General features: G+C 38.9%; 2 protein-coding genes and 1 non-coding gene across 6 annotated transcripts; 1 reads left to right on the top strand and 2 right to left on the bottom strand.

The window, feature by feature from the left end:
* Positions 1–834: 834 nt before the first annotated feature.
* LOC110951964 (caspase-8-like) lies at positions 835–2,773 on the bottom strand. The gene is given in 3 exon segments (XM_022195256.2): positions 835–1,229; positions 1,353–1,650; positions 1,653–2,773. Coding segments are annotated over 3 exon segments (537 nt in total). The 5' UTR covers positions 1,747–2,773; the 3' UTR covers positions 835–1,084.
* On the bottom strand, positions 1,494–10,576 carry LOC110951965 (caspase-8-like). Of its 4 annotated transcripts, XM_051953592.1 has the most exons (7): positions 6,137–8,606; positions 5,720–6,063; positions 5,596–5,633; positions 4,665–4,770; positions 3,367–3,904; positions 3,059–3,243; positions 1,494–1,604 (listed from the first exon to the last, which is right to left on the bottom strand). In XM_051953592.1, exons 2-6 carry the CDS (start codon positions 6,054–6,056, stop codon positions 3,096–3,098), a joined length of 1,167 nt encoding a protein of 388 aa, XP_051809552.1. In that variant the 5' UTR covers positions 6,057–6,063; positions 6,137–8,606; the 3' UTR covers positions 1,494–1,604; positions 3,059–3,095. The 4 variants fall into 4 exon arrangements, with proteins under 4 accessions (XP_051809552.1, XP_022050950.1, XP_022050949.1 ...); XM_022195258.2 differs by lacking the exons at positions 1,494–1,604; positions 6,137–8,606 and adding an exon at positions 10,410–10,576 and having other exon boundaries at positions 2,908–3,243; XM_022195257.2 differs by lacking the exon at positions 1,494–1,604 and having other exon boundaries at positions 2,908–3,243.
* A 444-nt stretch (positions 10,577–11,020) lies between these two features.
* Positions 11,021–11,092, top strand: trnae-cuc (transfer RNA glutamic acid (anticodon CUC)). The gene has a single exon. It is a non-coding gene; the product is annotated as a tRNA-Glu (tRNA).
* The last annotated feature ends 3,265 nt before the right edge of the window (positions 11,093–14,357 follow it).

The raw sequence follows: 14,357 nt of genomic DNA, 5'->3' as shown, positions 1-14,357 counted from the left end.
AATTATGCAAACAATTATTTTCATTTATATAATTTTCTTTCATTAACATTACTTTATAGAAATCTGTTTTCACTTTGACATTAAAGAGTTTTTTCCAATTATTTTTTTTGTTAAAAAAGCTAAATTTTATTGACCATGATTGATTTATGAAAGCAATAAAAGGGTAAAACAGCAAAGGGGGTGAATACTTATGATAGGCACTGTATGTGACCTGTGAAATAGATGGTCAGTATGAGAAGTCTGTAAATAAGTTTTAGTAACTCTTTTCTGTGAGCCCTCTGTGTCATATATAGGAGTATTTCTACTGGCCTCAATATTAAAATGTCAAGATGTACTGAAACTAAAGATTATGCAGGGTCTGAGTGTAAATAAAAGCCTGCATAAAGATGATTGCACACAGTGTGGTGACACTTGGTTTTTTGTACTCTTCTCTTTTTGTGTTATACAATAAATTTACAAGTAGACTGAAGATCACTGACTCTGCTCCATTTTTCCTTTTCTCACATTAGGATTTATTGGTGTTGGAGTAACTCAATGAGTGTGGTAGTCGGATTAGAAATTCATAGCAATTACATCAGTCAGTAGAAATTTATCAATTATATCTCAGATATACAAATGTTACCAGATTTTAACATGCAGAGCTGCTGTTTGCAAAGGTTTCTAAATATCAGGAGTTTATGTGATTAAGAGTTGAACCCACCAGTGATCACCAGAATTTCAGCTTTATTCTCAGATAAAAATGTATAAAAGTGACAGTATAAAAGACAAAGATTCAATATGATATAGAATAAAAGTTTTAGACTGATTAAAAAAAACTATAAAGATTTTAAGAAATCAAGTCAAGTCAGTTTTATTTGTCAATTACTTCACATGAATTAAACATACAAAGCAATCGAAATTGCGTTCCCCGCTGTCCCATACGGATAAGTGTAAAGACAGGACAAACAGTAAGGTGCACAGACACAACAAAGCACACAAATTAGACAAAGAAAAAAAATAATCAAATAATAAAAAATACTAATAAAGGCCATGATACATCCTAAATTATGAGACAAAGTTTGCTGTGTTTGCATGATTCATGGCCTCAGTTTTGACTTGTAAACACAAGTTTCTTCGTCAGGGTGAATCTCACTTCAGACATCTGCTTCACTTTACCAGGTTGGTTGAAGCCCTCTTTGTGACTCACGTCATTATTCACATGATGCAAGATGGTGGTTAGGTCCTCACCCCTAAAACAGAGCACAAATTCTGATTAAACAAAACGGACATTTTATACTATGGGGGAAGTCATTGGATCTACAGAATAGAAAGAACCGTAGATGTTTTAGATTTTCTTTGAGCTTTATATTTACCTCAGACAGCGCTCCTTCAGCTGCTGACACACAGATTGGATAAACCAGCTCCCATGTTGTATGTGTCTAAATGATTTATAATCTTCAGCAGTGGAGATGGCAACCAGAACATCTGCTTCTACAGGGATGGAACTATCTTCCTCCAGATCTTTTACTAACACTCCACGCTGTTCCTCTTTTCCTTGACTGGCCTGGATCAGGAACACTTTGGGCTTCCCTTTGAGGGCCGACTGCTCGGTCGCCCTGAAGGTTCTGGTGATGTGTTTAATGATGAGAGGAATCTCGTTAGTTCCCAAACTGCACCTTCCACTCCGTGACTGAGAACACAGCAGATGAAGGCATCTCCATGATTAAAGCTGCAGTAATGACAGGAAGTAAACTGGTCGAGGCTCATTTCGGCTCCTTAATGGCTGAACACGGAAGCAGCCGGTACAACTTAAAGAATGTCGTTTTCTCACCATCACCACATGGGGCAGCAATGAACCTCTTCATCAGAGTCACCAGTGAAAACACTAAAACACACAGCTGAGCCTTTAAGGTAGAGTTTTTCGTGCATATGTTTAACTTTACCAAGGTAAAGGGCATCAATGCATAAAAAGACCAACTACCAGCTGAGCTGGCTGCGACAGACAGCATGTTCTGGTCATATTTTAAACAGTCTTCTGCTGTACTTCTGTGTGCGGCTTGTTTTCAGGGAAGAAGACGAATCCGAGTTGTCATGGTAACGACGCTGTGGTACCGTAAATGCTGAAGTGTTAGCGCAGCATGAATTATATGTGATGCACAGAAAAAAACAGAGAGAAAAAACAGTGAAACTCTGCAAAAGTCTACTGTGTGGAAGATCATGGTGAAGTTATCACTGAAATAAATGTCAACTAAATTTCATAATGTATGTACACTGTGGAAATTTCATATTAAAAACAGAAACATTTAAATTGTGTTGTATCCTGCTGACTCAGTGAAAGAGCTGCTAAACTGCATTCATTGTTAATCACTGATATTAAACATCTGTTCTATTCTATTGTTCTATTTAATAGATATGTAGTAATATACAGTGATAGTTCAAATAAAATGATTGTTGTTATTTAGCACAGTGTAAATCACACAAATAAACTATAATGATTATATACGTGCCTTACAAAGGACCAAATGTGGCTTGTGAAGTAGATGGTCAGTATGAGAAGTCTGTAAATAAGCTTTAAAAACTCTTTTTTGTGAGCTCTCCATGTGTCACTGGTAGGAGCTTTTCTACTGGACTCACTTTTAAAATGTCAAGATGTACAGATTCAGAAAACTTCAGAAAACTTTATTTGTCCCCAGGGGGCAATTAAAAGTACTGAAAGTAAAGATTATACAGGGTTTGAGTGTAAATAAAAGCCGACATAAAGATTACATAAAGTAAGTAAGAATTACATCAGTAAGCTGAAATTGATCATTTATTTCTTAAATATGAAAATGTCACGAAAATTCAGCATGTAAAGCTTCTGTTTGCAAAAATTCTTTTAAACTGTTTTAAAAATCTCGAGTCTATGCGATTCAAACTAGGACCCACCAGTGCTCATCACAATTTCAATTTTATTTTTTGACGAAAATGTACGACAGTATAAAAGACAAAGATATTTATTCAGATTTTTTTTTTACACGTTTATCTCTGCAAAATGAATGGATGTGAGAAACATCATTTTGTTTAACTGTGTACTACGCACATGAATGAAATAAAGCTGAAGCTGAAGATTCGTGGCCTCAGTTGCGACGCAGTGAAAACACAAGTGTCTTCCTCAGGTTGAACGTCACTTCAGACATCTGCTTCTTTTTACCAGGTTGATCAGAGCCCTCTTTCTGACTCACGTCGTTGTTTACGTGAGTCAGGATGGTCAATAAGTCCTCGCCCCTGAAACAGTGCACAGATTCTGATTAAATAAAGTGGATATTTTATACGACGAGGTAAATCATTGGATCTACAGAATAGAAAGAACTCTGGATGTTTTAGATTTTCTTTGAGCTTTATATTTACCTGGGACAGCATTCCCTCAGCTGCTGACACACAGATTGGATAAACCAGCTCCCATCTTCTATGTGTCTAAATGATACATAATCTTGGACAGTGGAGATGGCAACCAGAACATCTGCTTCTTCAGGGATGGAACTATCTTCCTCCAGATCTTTTACTAACACTCCACACTGTTCCTCTTTTCCTTGACAGGCCTGGATCAGGAACACTTTGGGCTTCTCTTTGAGGGCCGACTGCTCGGTCGCCCTGAAGGTTCTGGTGATGTCTTTAATGGAGAGAGGACTCCCATCAGTCCCCAAAACTGCACCTTTCACTCCGTGACTGAGAACACAGCAGATGAAGGCATCTCCATGATTAACAAGCTGCTGAGCTTCAGTGAATTTAGTGGCAGTCCACTCCTTCACCCTGAACTCCTGTAGTGGCAGAGCAGGGTCGGTCAGGGAGGAAAACCAGGTCAGTGTTTGCTCCATCTCATCTTTGGTTTGGTCTTTACACATCAGCACTCTGAAGCCCAGCTTACTGAACTCTTCAGCCAAACTTTCTGCAAAAAGATGAATTAGAGAAATTAATTGTAAAGCTTCAACCACAAACAGGATAACAAAATAAAATGTTGAATCAGTTTCAGATCAGATATAAAACTTAGTTCATCCAAAAGGAAATTCTTTTACCAGACGTTGCTCAGAAAACAAATATTAGAAAATGCTTTGGAGACTAGAAAAGCAACAAGATTTGAGTAGAATACACCACTGAAAATATAATAAGCAAGCTAACATGAGATTAGAATATACAAGCAAGACGTAATCCTGGCAATGATCCTTAGGTAGTGAAGTAATATCACACACGTGTTGTGACTTTACCTGCAGTCACCGCGAGGGGCAGTTAGGTCTGCTTAGTCTGACACGTGCGCCTTCAAATTAAAACAGTGTCTCTGCTTGTTTGTATATGATGCTTCATTTATTTACGGCAGTTGCAGGTAAGTTATCATTCAGTTCACACAATAGGTTTCTAATAAACCAAAAATAAAAACTGAAAGCATCAACCTGCCTGACACGGCGTTTATACACAGTCGAAAACTGTTTGGCTTTTTTCTCAAACTGCACGCCTGGCTTCATTCATGCATTAGCAGGTATATAAGCGAACCACCCCCTGCAGCGGACAACCCCCGGTGACTACTAAAGCCACACCCACACAGAGTCATACCACCACTCAGCAATCAGAATAAAGAAATTATATTTTGGCTCCAACACACGATAAGTAAATATTGCACGTTATTATAAAACTGGATCCACTCTGAAACTTACGAGCGTCTTTGTCTGACCCTCTTCTGACTTTGTGACTCATGAAGTTCACATTGTTTATGATCAGACAGAGGCCGACCGGCTGGCTGTTCAGTGGATAAACTGCATCCTACAAAAGACAGAAGCCATAACACTTACGTGGAAAATAAAATAAATGTAAAGTAAATGTTCAGAATCATGAAAATATCTATAAGTACAACATCAGCTACACTTGTTTTGATATTAATACAACAAAATATCATGACAACAATAAGCTACATCATTGTTGTCATCGATGACTCATACATGACAATACAAAACTTTATTTATCCCTGAAGGAAAATTCAAATTAATTAATTTCAATTTTTTGTACACTTAAAAACAGTTTACTACATATTTTACTTTTGTTACATATATTTATTTACTACACCGTGGAATAATCCTGGACCCAACAGGATGAAACCACCGTTTCTATATTCAGATTATTATTGTTATTGTTATAGTGTGTTTAGACCTATTGCAAAATACTAGCATGTTTTTGCACCTGATTTCTTCTAGCAGCACAGTTTGCACATTTTTTGCCTTTTTAAAATCTAAAATGTGTTGTCTATCTATCTATCTATCTGTCTATCTATCTTTTTCTAAGTGTTGCGAGATGACATATGTTGTGAATTTACACTATATAAATGAAATTGAATATTCTATTCTATTCTATTCTATTTAGTGAGGTATTAAAATGCCACTAAGATATTGTTCTACATGTTACAACAGACTAATAACACATTTTTAAACATGCTTTGAGATGAAAATGTATCTTTTGATCATTTGCAAGGAAAAAGTACATAACTTCCTTATTGTCTTTATTAATTTATACTTAGATTTTCCATTTATTTTCAACACTTCCTACCAGTCTGCAGCTCTGTTACATACAGCAGTGAGTTATTTAGGATCTCACCATCTTTGGCCTCTTGCTGAGTTGTCCCAGAGGTACTTCTGAGGAAACCAGAGTGAAACAGAATCACACATCTGAACTTAAAACTCTGGGAACATGTTTACTTCAGCTGTGTGTCTTTACGTACCACTGTGCTCTGAGGAGACCTGGACAGGTCTGGTTAAAGGTCTTGCACCATGTAGTTGGATGTTGCTCAGGTCAGGAAAGGTTCCTTTAATTTCCTCGTCAGTTTGCAGGAGATCCAGGAAATCTTGGCAGGTCTTTTCTCCTTTAGTCATGATTTTATCCACAAGCTCAACAACGTGCCCCTCCTCATTTACTTTGTTGATGTTTTTCAGATTGCCGTATTCACGTTCAGTTATCAGATTCTTCTCCTGGACCTTGTTGAGGATCAACATGCGATCTGAACATAAAGCCGCCAGAATGTCTGTTTTATTGCGCCTCAGTGTGTCTTTGGCAGACATGTTGAAGCTGCGAGGAACGAGAAAACGAAGATTACTAATTAGAAAACCTGGACACAGTTGTTGAAATACGACTTTTTTACCTTGTCGTGCCTCCAGACGGTGCTCAGGGTGGAGTGTTCCCGCTGGAATCAACTTTCGATAACAGTCAGAGTGAAACTTTATCGCTTTATAGAAACCTGCCCAGACCTTCTCTTTAGACCTTCTCGGGTGTTTTTTATCCAACGTGAAAGTTCCGGGTAACAGCAGTATGATAATTGTATCTACAGCTGTCGCGTTTTCTTGTAAAGAATGCCAACAGACGAGACTTTCAGATAACTTCCTTTACTTACATGCAGAATTCAATTCAACTACCTCACATGCTCGGTTCCATGTCAAGTTAAGTTCACCATGCAACTTCCTGTTCTAACCTCCCATGTCCTACAAAATAAAAGCACATATAACCAGCACTCTACCACATCTCCCTTTCTTTAAAAAAAACATAAATGCACTTGGACTGAGGCAAATTATTTCTGTATCCAACTTCAATAAACTTTTATAAACTCTTATGCCTTCCAGGGATGAACACAAGGAATTTTCAGGAACAAAACATCACCCCTTTTTACAAGTTCAGTTTCAGAGGTTTTACCACCACTCTGCCAAACCTAGTTCTGGTAGGGACAGGTGTTAATGTCTTTTGAGTCTGATCGAGAGGCTCAGGGAGCCTCGGTGTGTTTGGGACACACTCAGCTGGTGTTAGTGTGCAGGGTGTCTCACTCTGAGGAACAGTCTCTGGCATGGGAGTAAGATGATGTCTGTTGCGCCTAATGGCACCCGTAGGACTGTTCACTACATATGAACGGTGTGTGGAGTGGGTTGAAACTACTGTGCCTTGTGTCTTAGAATCAGTGATCCACACTGGCTGTCCAGGAGTGAGCTGTTGTAGGTTTCTCACACGGTGTCGCTTGTTGAATGCTCTTACATCCTTCCTCTTCTTCTCCCTGTCTTTTTCTGCAAATGCTGTCTTATCAGGGAGCTCTGGGCTGAGTAGAGAGGGATGCTGGGGTACTGGAGTACGAAGTCTACGGCCCATAAGCAGTTGAGCCAGACTGTAGCCATTAGACAGAGGAGTAGCTCTATATGCTAACAGAGCTAGGTATGGGTCTTGTGCTTTCTTTAGCAGTCTTTTCACAGTCTGTACATGTCGCTCTGCTTCGCCGTTGCTTTGAGCAAATTTGGGACTGCTTGTAACATGCCTGAATCCATAGGCTGATGAAAACTCAGTGAACTGTTGGCTGGAGAACTGTGGGCCATTGTTGGTGAAAAACAGTTCTGGGATGCCGTGTCTGGAAAAAAATAGACTTCAGGTGTACAATCACGTCCTCTGACCGTGTTGGTGTTAGTTTAGCAATCTCCACAAATCTAGAGTAATAATCCACTACTAGCAGGTAATTGCAATTGTTCAGGATGAACAGGTCTGCTCCCACCTTCTGCCATGGCCTATCAGGGAGTTCACTTGGCAGCAGCAGCTCCACAGGATTTGCTTGTTCTTTGATGCATATGGAGCAGTTCATCACCAGTTCATTCAGTTGGCTGCTCAGGCCTGGCCACAACACCGAGTCCTTGGCTCGCTCTCTGCATCTTGTCATCCCTTGGTGTCCCTCATGGAGGGCCTTTAAGACAGAGCTGAGCATAGCTGTGGGAATGACAAGTCTGGAGGCTTTAAGTAACAGTCCATCATGTACAGTAAGTACTGCTCTTTCTGGCCAGTAGGTTTTCAAAGGACCTGTGAGTCTACGGTAGTCTGGGAAACCTTTCTGACAGAATGTCATGACTACTGAGCAAACACTATCTTCTTTCAATTGCTCTCTCAGCTGTGCCATGTATGTGGTGCTGGTTGGCATGTTGTGGATTAGCTCATCAACATAGATGTTTGTGTCTTCCATCAGTTCATTGTCTATCAATTTTGAACTTGAGCTAGTGGTAACAGGTGCACGTGAGAGCGTGTCTGCTGTGTGTAGCTCTTTGCCAGGTGTGTGTGTGATAGAGTAACTGTACCTCATTAGCCGAAGTCTAAATCGCTGAATTCTGGGAGGAAGCTCTGTCGGTGTTTGATGACCTAACAGGCTAACAAGTGGCTTATGGTCAGTCTCTAACAGAAAATGTCTCCCTATAAGAAAGTCTCTGAATCTTTCACATCCCCAAGTCAAGCCTAGGGCCTCTTTTTCCACCTGGGCATATCTCTGTTCAGTCTCTGCCATTGAGCGTGATGTGTAGGTCACCGGCCTCCACTGATCCTCTTCTTTCTGCAGAAGGACAGCACCGAGTCCATACGAAGATGCATCAGCAGACAGTTTCAGCTCTTTGTTGGGGTCATAGAGTGTCAGTACTGGAGGTGAAGTGAGATCACTTTTCAGCTGATCGAATGCATTTTGTGGCACACAACTCCAGGTTAGGGTGACCATATGTCCTCTTTTGCCCGGACATGTCCTCTTTTGAGAGGCTGTCCGGCCTGTCCAGCCGGCATTTATAAAGTCCTTCAAATGTCCGGGTTTTTGATCTTGCCTAGCTTGAGCGCGTCACAGACCAGTATATTTATCATTCACGTTGAATGGTTCCCTTGGAAACACGCTCTGAGAGGCGGAGTTTGAGCCGAACCCCGGAACGCTCCACACTCACTCACTCCTCGCAGGCTGACAGGCAGGTAGGCACACTGCGAGAGAACACTCGAACCGAAAGAAAATGCCGAAATGCAAATGTCATTTCACTGATGAAATGCGAAAAAAGTACCCGTTTTCGTCCGGGTCGTGTCAGATGGGAGGCAGAATGTACAGTCTGCAAAGCTGGGACTTATGTCTCTGAAGCTAATAAGAGAAGGAAAAAGAAGGAAAAAAGGACTGTTGACTTGAGGCATTATTTCTATATTTTTTTCATTTGCCATTAGACACATTATTTTGAAGAATGGGCTAACTGAACATTGAAGAATAGGCTACCTCTCTTTTTTCTTTTTGTTTAATATTTTGACCACCTGCAACACTAACTGGCAGTGTGCAAAATATACGTAAAGCAATACACACTTCTCCAAAGATGCTTTGAGCTGCAGTTTACAAATAGCATTCAGGAGTTCAAGAAGGGACAAGTTAGGGAGGAAATTGGAAGCGTATACACTGTTAAGGTGTCTTACTTAATTTTCAAAATCAGGTGTAAGATCACCAGAATACTTTGTGATCAATTGTTGGCACAGAGAAGAGATTTTGTCCTCACTAATCTGCCCAACTTTCAGAACAGCAGAAAATTCATTTACAATATTTGCTGTGGTCTGGAACCTAGTTCCCAAGTCACTTATGATACTGTCCATAGCAGCAAAAAACAGTGTTCCAAATCACAGTTTCTGCACTCTCCTGAGACCTCTCCTCTTCAGAGGTCTCATCATGGAATCTTCGCCTTTTCTTCTGGTGGCTACAGTTGCTCACCTCCTTCCTCAGTTGTGGGTACTGGGGCTTGTTCAGGGGTAGGGGGCTCATAGGCCTCATAGACAGCAGCTGCTGCTTCTGCACTTGACGTGTCTGTTCAAACATGCATCATTTTGATACGGAGGGGGGGGGGGCTGATTAAATATGGGCAGCTTGCTAAATGTGAACAGTGAAATATAAAATTCCAGAGTTTTCTTCAAAAATATGAGCTAATATGGGGAGAAAAGTGAGCTAGCTTAAAAATCACAAAGTTAAGATAGAGTAGAAACAACAACAGGCTAATGTTCCAGAACTTTCCACCACATGAACCAAACCCACCTTGTTTTTTGAAAAACTGGGTAACATATTGCCGACCCTTGGCCTGTTTCTCCTGCCTTATCTTTTTTCTTTTCGTTTCTGACTACCTGACTTCTGATGCATACTGTCGTCACCCTACTCAGTCTGACTGAAGCACCGCCCGCGGCGCACAGCAGTTCAGTTGATTCAGTAGGACTGAACCATTTTACGTAAAAAGGGAGGGGGGCCCTTGAGAAATGTTTCCAAAACAAATAAACTTAGTGTTACCAGCGCATTATAAATAATATTTATTTGTGATTATAAATTAACAAGATAGTGCCATATTCATTTTGTCTGTATTATAATTTTATCAGGGGCCTTTCTGGGCCCCTGTTAATGATGGGCCGATTGAATCCTTCCCCTTTCCCCCCCTTTTCGGTGCCCCTGGTTCCCAGTCTTGAGGTTTTGAAAAGTCGAAAGCTTCTGGAGGTTGAATCGTGAACGTTGCATTTGGACAAGGGTTAGCAAGGTTAGCCGCAAGCCGGGGAGCCTGTGAAACGGGAGCGCTCGCCCCGCCATCGTCACTCGACATTTTTCCAAGTCTTGTGGAAAAAAAAACTTCACTCACCCGCTGTCTTCCTCTGCTTCTCACCGCGAACACACTTCTGACACCATGTCGCGTTTTCTTGTAAAGAATGCCAACAGAAGAGACTTTCAGATAACTTACTTTACTTACATGCAGGATTCAATTCAACTACCTTACATGCTCGGTTCCATGTCAAGTTAAGTTCACCATGCAACTTGTTGTTCTAACCTCCCATGTCCTACAAAATAAAAGCACATATAACCAGGACTCTACCACACAGCGGAGAGTAGAGACAATAAAGGACAGTCCCCCACCTAGTGGAGGAGCAGCCGAGTGACTTCATGTAGATTCTTGAGCTACAGTAATGGCAGAAAGTGCACTGAGGCTTATTTCGGCTCCTCGTGGCTGAACACGGAAGCAGTCGGTTCAGATTAAAGAATGTCGTTTTCTCACTATCGCCACATGGGACAGCAATGAACCTCTTCATTAGAGTCACAAGGAAAAACACACAACTGAGCCTTTAAGGTAGTTTCATGGTGCATACATCGACTGCATATATTTACAGTCTATGGATGGATGCATGGATTGAATTCTCTCGCGACAAAGTAAGTAGATACATATAAAACCAATTGCTGAACCTGAATTAAACGTCTTCCCTGGTGGTCTAGTGGTTAGGATTCGGCGCTCTCACCGCCGCGGCCCGGGTTCGATTCCCGGTCAGGGAAAGTATTTTATCTTTCCTCCATTGGTAAAAGTAGCAGTAATGCACTTGCAGACACTGATATCTCAAAAAAAAAAATCTAAGAAGGTAATCTTTCATCATGAAGTTCATCTGTATGTTTAGGCAACATGTGACAATGACAAAATTAGTCTTTATTTTTTGATTATTTTAAATATAGCTACAGAGCTGAAAATGTAAAGGTTCACTGATATGTACATGCGGTCATATGGTCTACATATGGTCAAAGCAGGACTGGATTATTGAAGACCATTTGTGCATTCAAGATTCAAGACTTTTATTTATCACAAACACAATTATCCACAGTGTAATGCACAGTGAAATGTATTGTGCACCTGTTTCAGACTGAAACAATAAAAATAATAAGAATTATATATATATATATATATATATATATATATATATATATATATATATATATATATATATATATATTTATTAAGTGACAATAGTGTAAGGTAATATATATTTACAGGGTGGAGTGTAAACAGTATGGTGGTCAGGATTTGCAGTTTGACTGTCTGTTGAGTCTGAGTCTGTTTCAGGTTCAGCAGAAGAAGGTGCTCCTCATCCTCTCTGTGTTTGCTTTCAGGCAAACACATATCAATGAGCCTACAACATTTCTGGTCTCTCGCTGTATTATTTCTCAAGTTAAAGTCAAATCTGAAAAACTAATGTTACCTATGACCCTACATTTTACAAGTGGCCAACTCAATCAGTATTCTCCACTTTAAAAAAATCTGTCAAATTGAAGATAGTCAGGCGTGGGGCATTCTGTTAATTCAGGTGGAATGACTCAGTTGTTTTCAATGTATTGAGTTTGAGTTTATTTCGAGCTTTTACAAGGTAAAGTTTAAACATGTTGTGAACAGTTCCTTGGCAGTTTTTCTACTATTTCAAGATGTTTTGATACAATTTCTTTGAACCTCATAAACATATCAAACATGTCATACAAAAAGAAAAAAAAAAGAAAAAAAAAGAAAAAAAAAGAAAAAGCTCGAAAGGGAGTTGGGAGAAGTAAAACTTATTAAGCTCCCACCCCCTTTACACCAATATTTACAAGCTGCATGCAATGTCTTTTCTCAGATACATCATCATTTGGTGCGTTGGAATAATATAAATATACAATTATACATTTACATCTACACATATCTATTTATACAACCTTATATACTTGTCTACCTATGCAAACATACACTCATAGCTCTTTCTATACACCTATTTACAAATACAAATATATATATATATATATATATAAATATCTACACATACAGACAGACCCATAATATAACTAGGTATATGTGTATATCCTGTATACATACATACCTTTTAGATGATACATTGTAATGATGATACATATAGAATAATTGTTGTTCTAGTTTTACATTCATAAGATAACCATTGCGGTCAGTAGAATGGCCGCTCCAGACAATCTCCCCATGCCAGGGCCACGACGAATCGGTAGTCCGAGAGCACCACACGGCAGCTGAGCTACAACACACAAGAGCCCCTTCTTCCCATGCTGCAGCCATCCCAAATGTGAAGTATATAATTTTGTACACTTTTTTTCTATAATTATTAGGTCCTTGCCTTATACAAAACGAGCCATGACAACTGTGTGTGTCCAAGCTCCCTCTGCTGGTCAAGGAGATTCCCTAGTTCATCCCTTCCTTACACTGAATGAGCCATAACAGCTGTGTGTGTCATAACTCCCTCTGTAGGTCAGGGAGATGCCAATAACAATCCCCTCCTTGTGCAGAACGAGCCTTAACAGCTTTGTGTCACTGCTCCCTCTGTTCATCAGGGATTTCTCATTGTAATTTTCTTGAGTTTGCGTGTTATTTTATTTTTATTTTTATTTTGATAACTCCAGCACCTCAGTTAGGAGCTGACTGTAGCTACCATGGAAAGTACAATACGGTTCGATATCAGCTTTTAAACTATAACATCATGTTTTATCTTATCTTATCTTATCTCTGATCTGATCCTATCTTACCAGTCAGGAAAAGAGATCTTGAATCTAAACACTTTTTAAAAGACTTCGGCTTGTTGCCAGGCAGACATTGCTGCCCAAATATGTCTCTGCTTTTTGGTTCCTGAAAAGTAAAAAAAAAAAAAAAAAAAAAAAAAAAGGTTTAAAAACAATGAAGTAAAGGACGTTGCAACATTTTTTTTAAATTTCCATTTGATTTTACAACTTACTAAATGAGAAGTACTTCAGAAACAGACACTGCTTCTTTCTTTCACTTGTGTTCCTTTCGTACTTACCAAGAACCGGCCGTTTTTACAGGAAATGCTATATACAGGGCAATGGAATTATTTTAATCTTGCAGTGTATGCATGAGTGGAGAAAAACAGAGAAATGAAGACACACTCAAAAAAAGGTCACTGAGGAAACTTTTTACTGCCACTTCATTAAATGCATGGTTGCAGGATAAAAATGCTAACTTACTGATTTAGATAAACTGTTTAAGTTGTGCTGACATAACAATAAGCTAAAACTCCTAATATTGTAACTTAGTGTAACTTCTTTATGCATTAATTGATTTAAAACAACATTTGAGTTGCAGTGAATTAACCCTCGTGTTGTCCTGTGTGTCAAAATTGACCAGCTTTAAAGTTTGAAAATGTGGGGAAAAAACACATTTTTACAGCGAAATTTCTGCTGTCCACATTTTCAACATGTTTGGGAAAATTTTGAACATTTTTGGTGGAAAAAAAGAAATTTTAAAAATGTTTCTTAAGAACATTCACCAAAAAATCAACCAAAATCCAGCACATTTCAGTGGATTTTGGTAGATTTTTTGGTGAATGTTCTTAAAGAAAATATTAGAAATTTTACTGATATATATGTGTAATCACTTCAGATATTTTTGGGATTTTTTTTTTGAAGATTTTTACTCATTAAAAAAATATATATTTACAAGAATCTTCTTGCCACAATTGGGGGATATTTTTTAAAATAAAACTTTTAAGGGAAATTTTTAAGGAATTATTGGAATTTTCTTCCTGAAAGTTTTGCAAATTTTGAGAAATTTGGGGATTTTTTTTGGCTAAATTTTTGGATTTTTTTCAGAGAAGGAAACAATATTTTTCGGTGCCTGTAAATGAGGACAACAGGAGGGATAAATAAACTGGCATGATGATTTCATTTTCTTCCACTTTGAGTTCAGGTTTTTAACTTTTTGTTCATGCCACCAGCTATTAACTGGTCATTTAAACTATCACAGATTAAAAACTTAATCCAATTA

Source organism: Acanthochromis polyacanthus, chromosome 9, assembly GCF_021347895.1.
Source record: "Acanthochromis polyacanthus isolate Apoly-LR-REF ecotype Palm Island chromosome 9, KAUST_Apoly_ChrSc, whole genome shotgun sequence".
Classification (NCBI taxonomy): domain Eukaryota; kingdom Metazoa; phylum Chordata; class Actinopteri; family Pomacentridae; genus Acanthochromis; species Acanthochromis polyacanthus.
The sequence above is the reverse complement of the archived record's forward strand: the minus strand, read 5'-3'. Positions and strand labels throughout refer to the sequence as shown.

Excerpts from the sequence above, each read along its gene's own strand:
- LOC110951965 (XM_022195258.2), bottom strand. The coding sequence starts at position 6,056 with ATGTCTGCCAAAGACACACTGAGGCGCAATAAAACAGACATTCTGGCG. Across the intron at positions 5,634-5,719 it reads GGTCTCCTCAGAGCACAGTG|AAGTACCTCTGGGACAACTC; the intron begins GTACGTAAAGAC and ends TGGTTTCCTCAG. Across the intron at positions 3,905-4,664 it reads AGGGTCAGACAAAGACGCTC|AAAGTTTGGCTGAAGAGTTC; the intron begins GTAAGTTTCAGA and ends ATCTTTTTGCAG.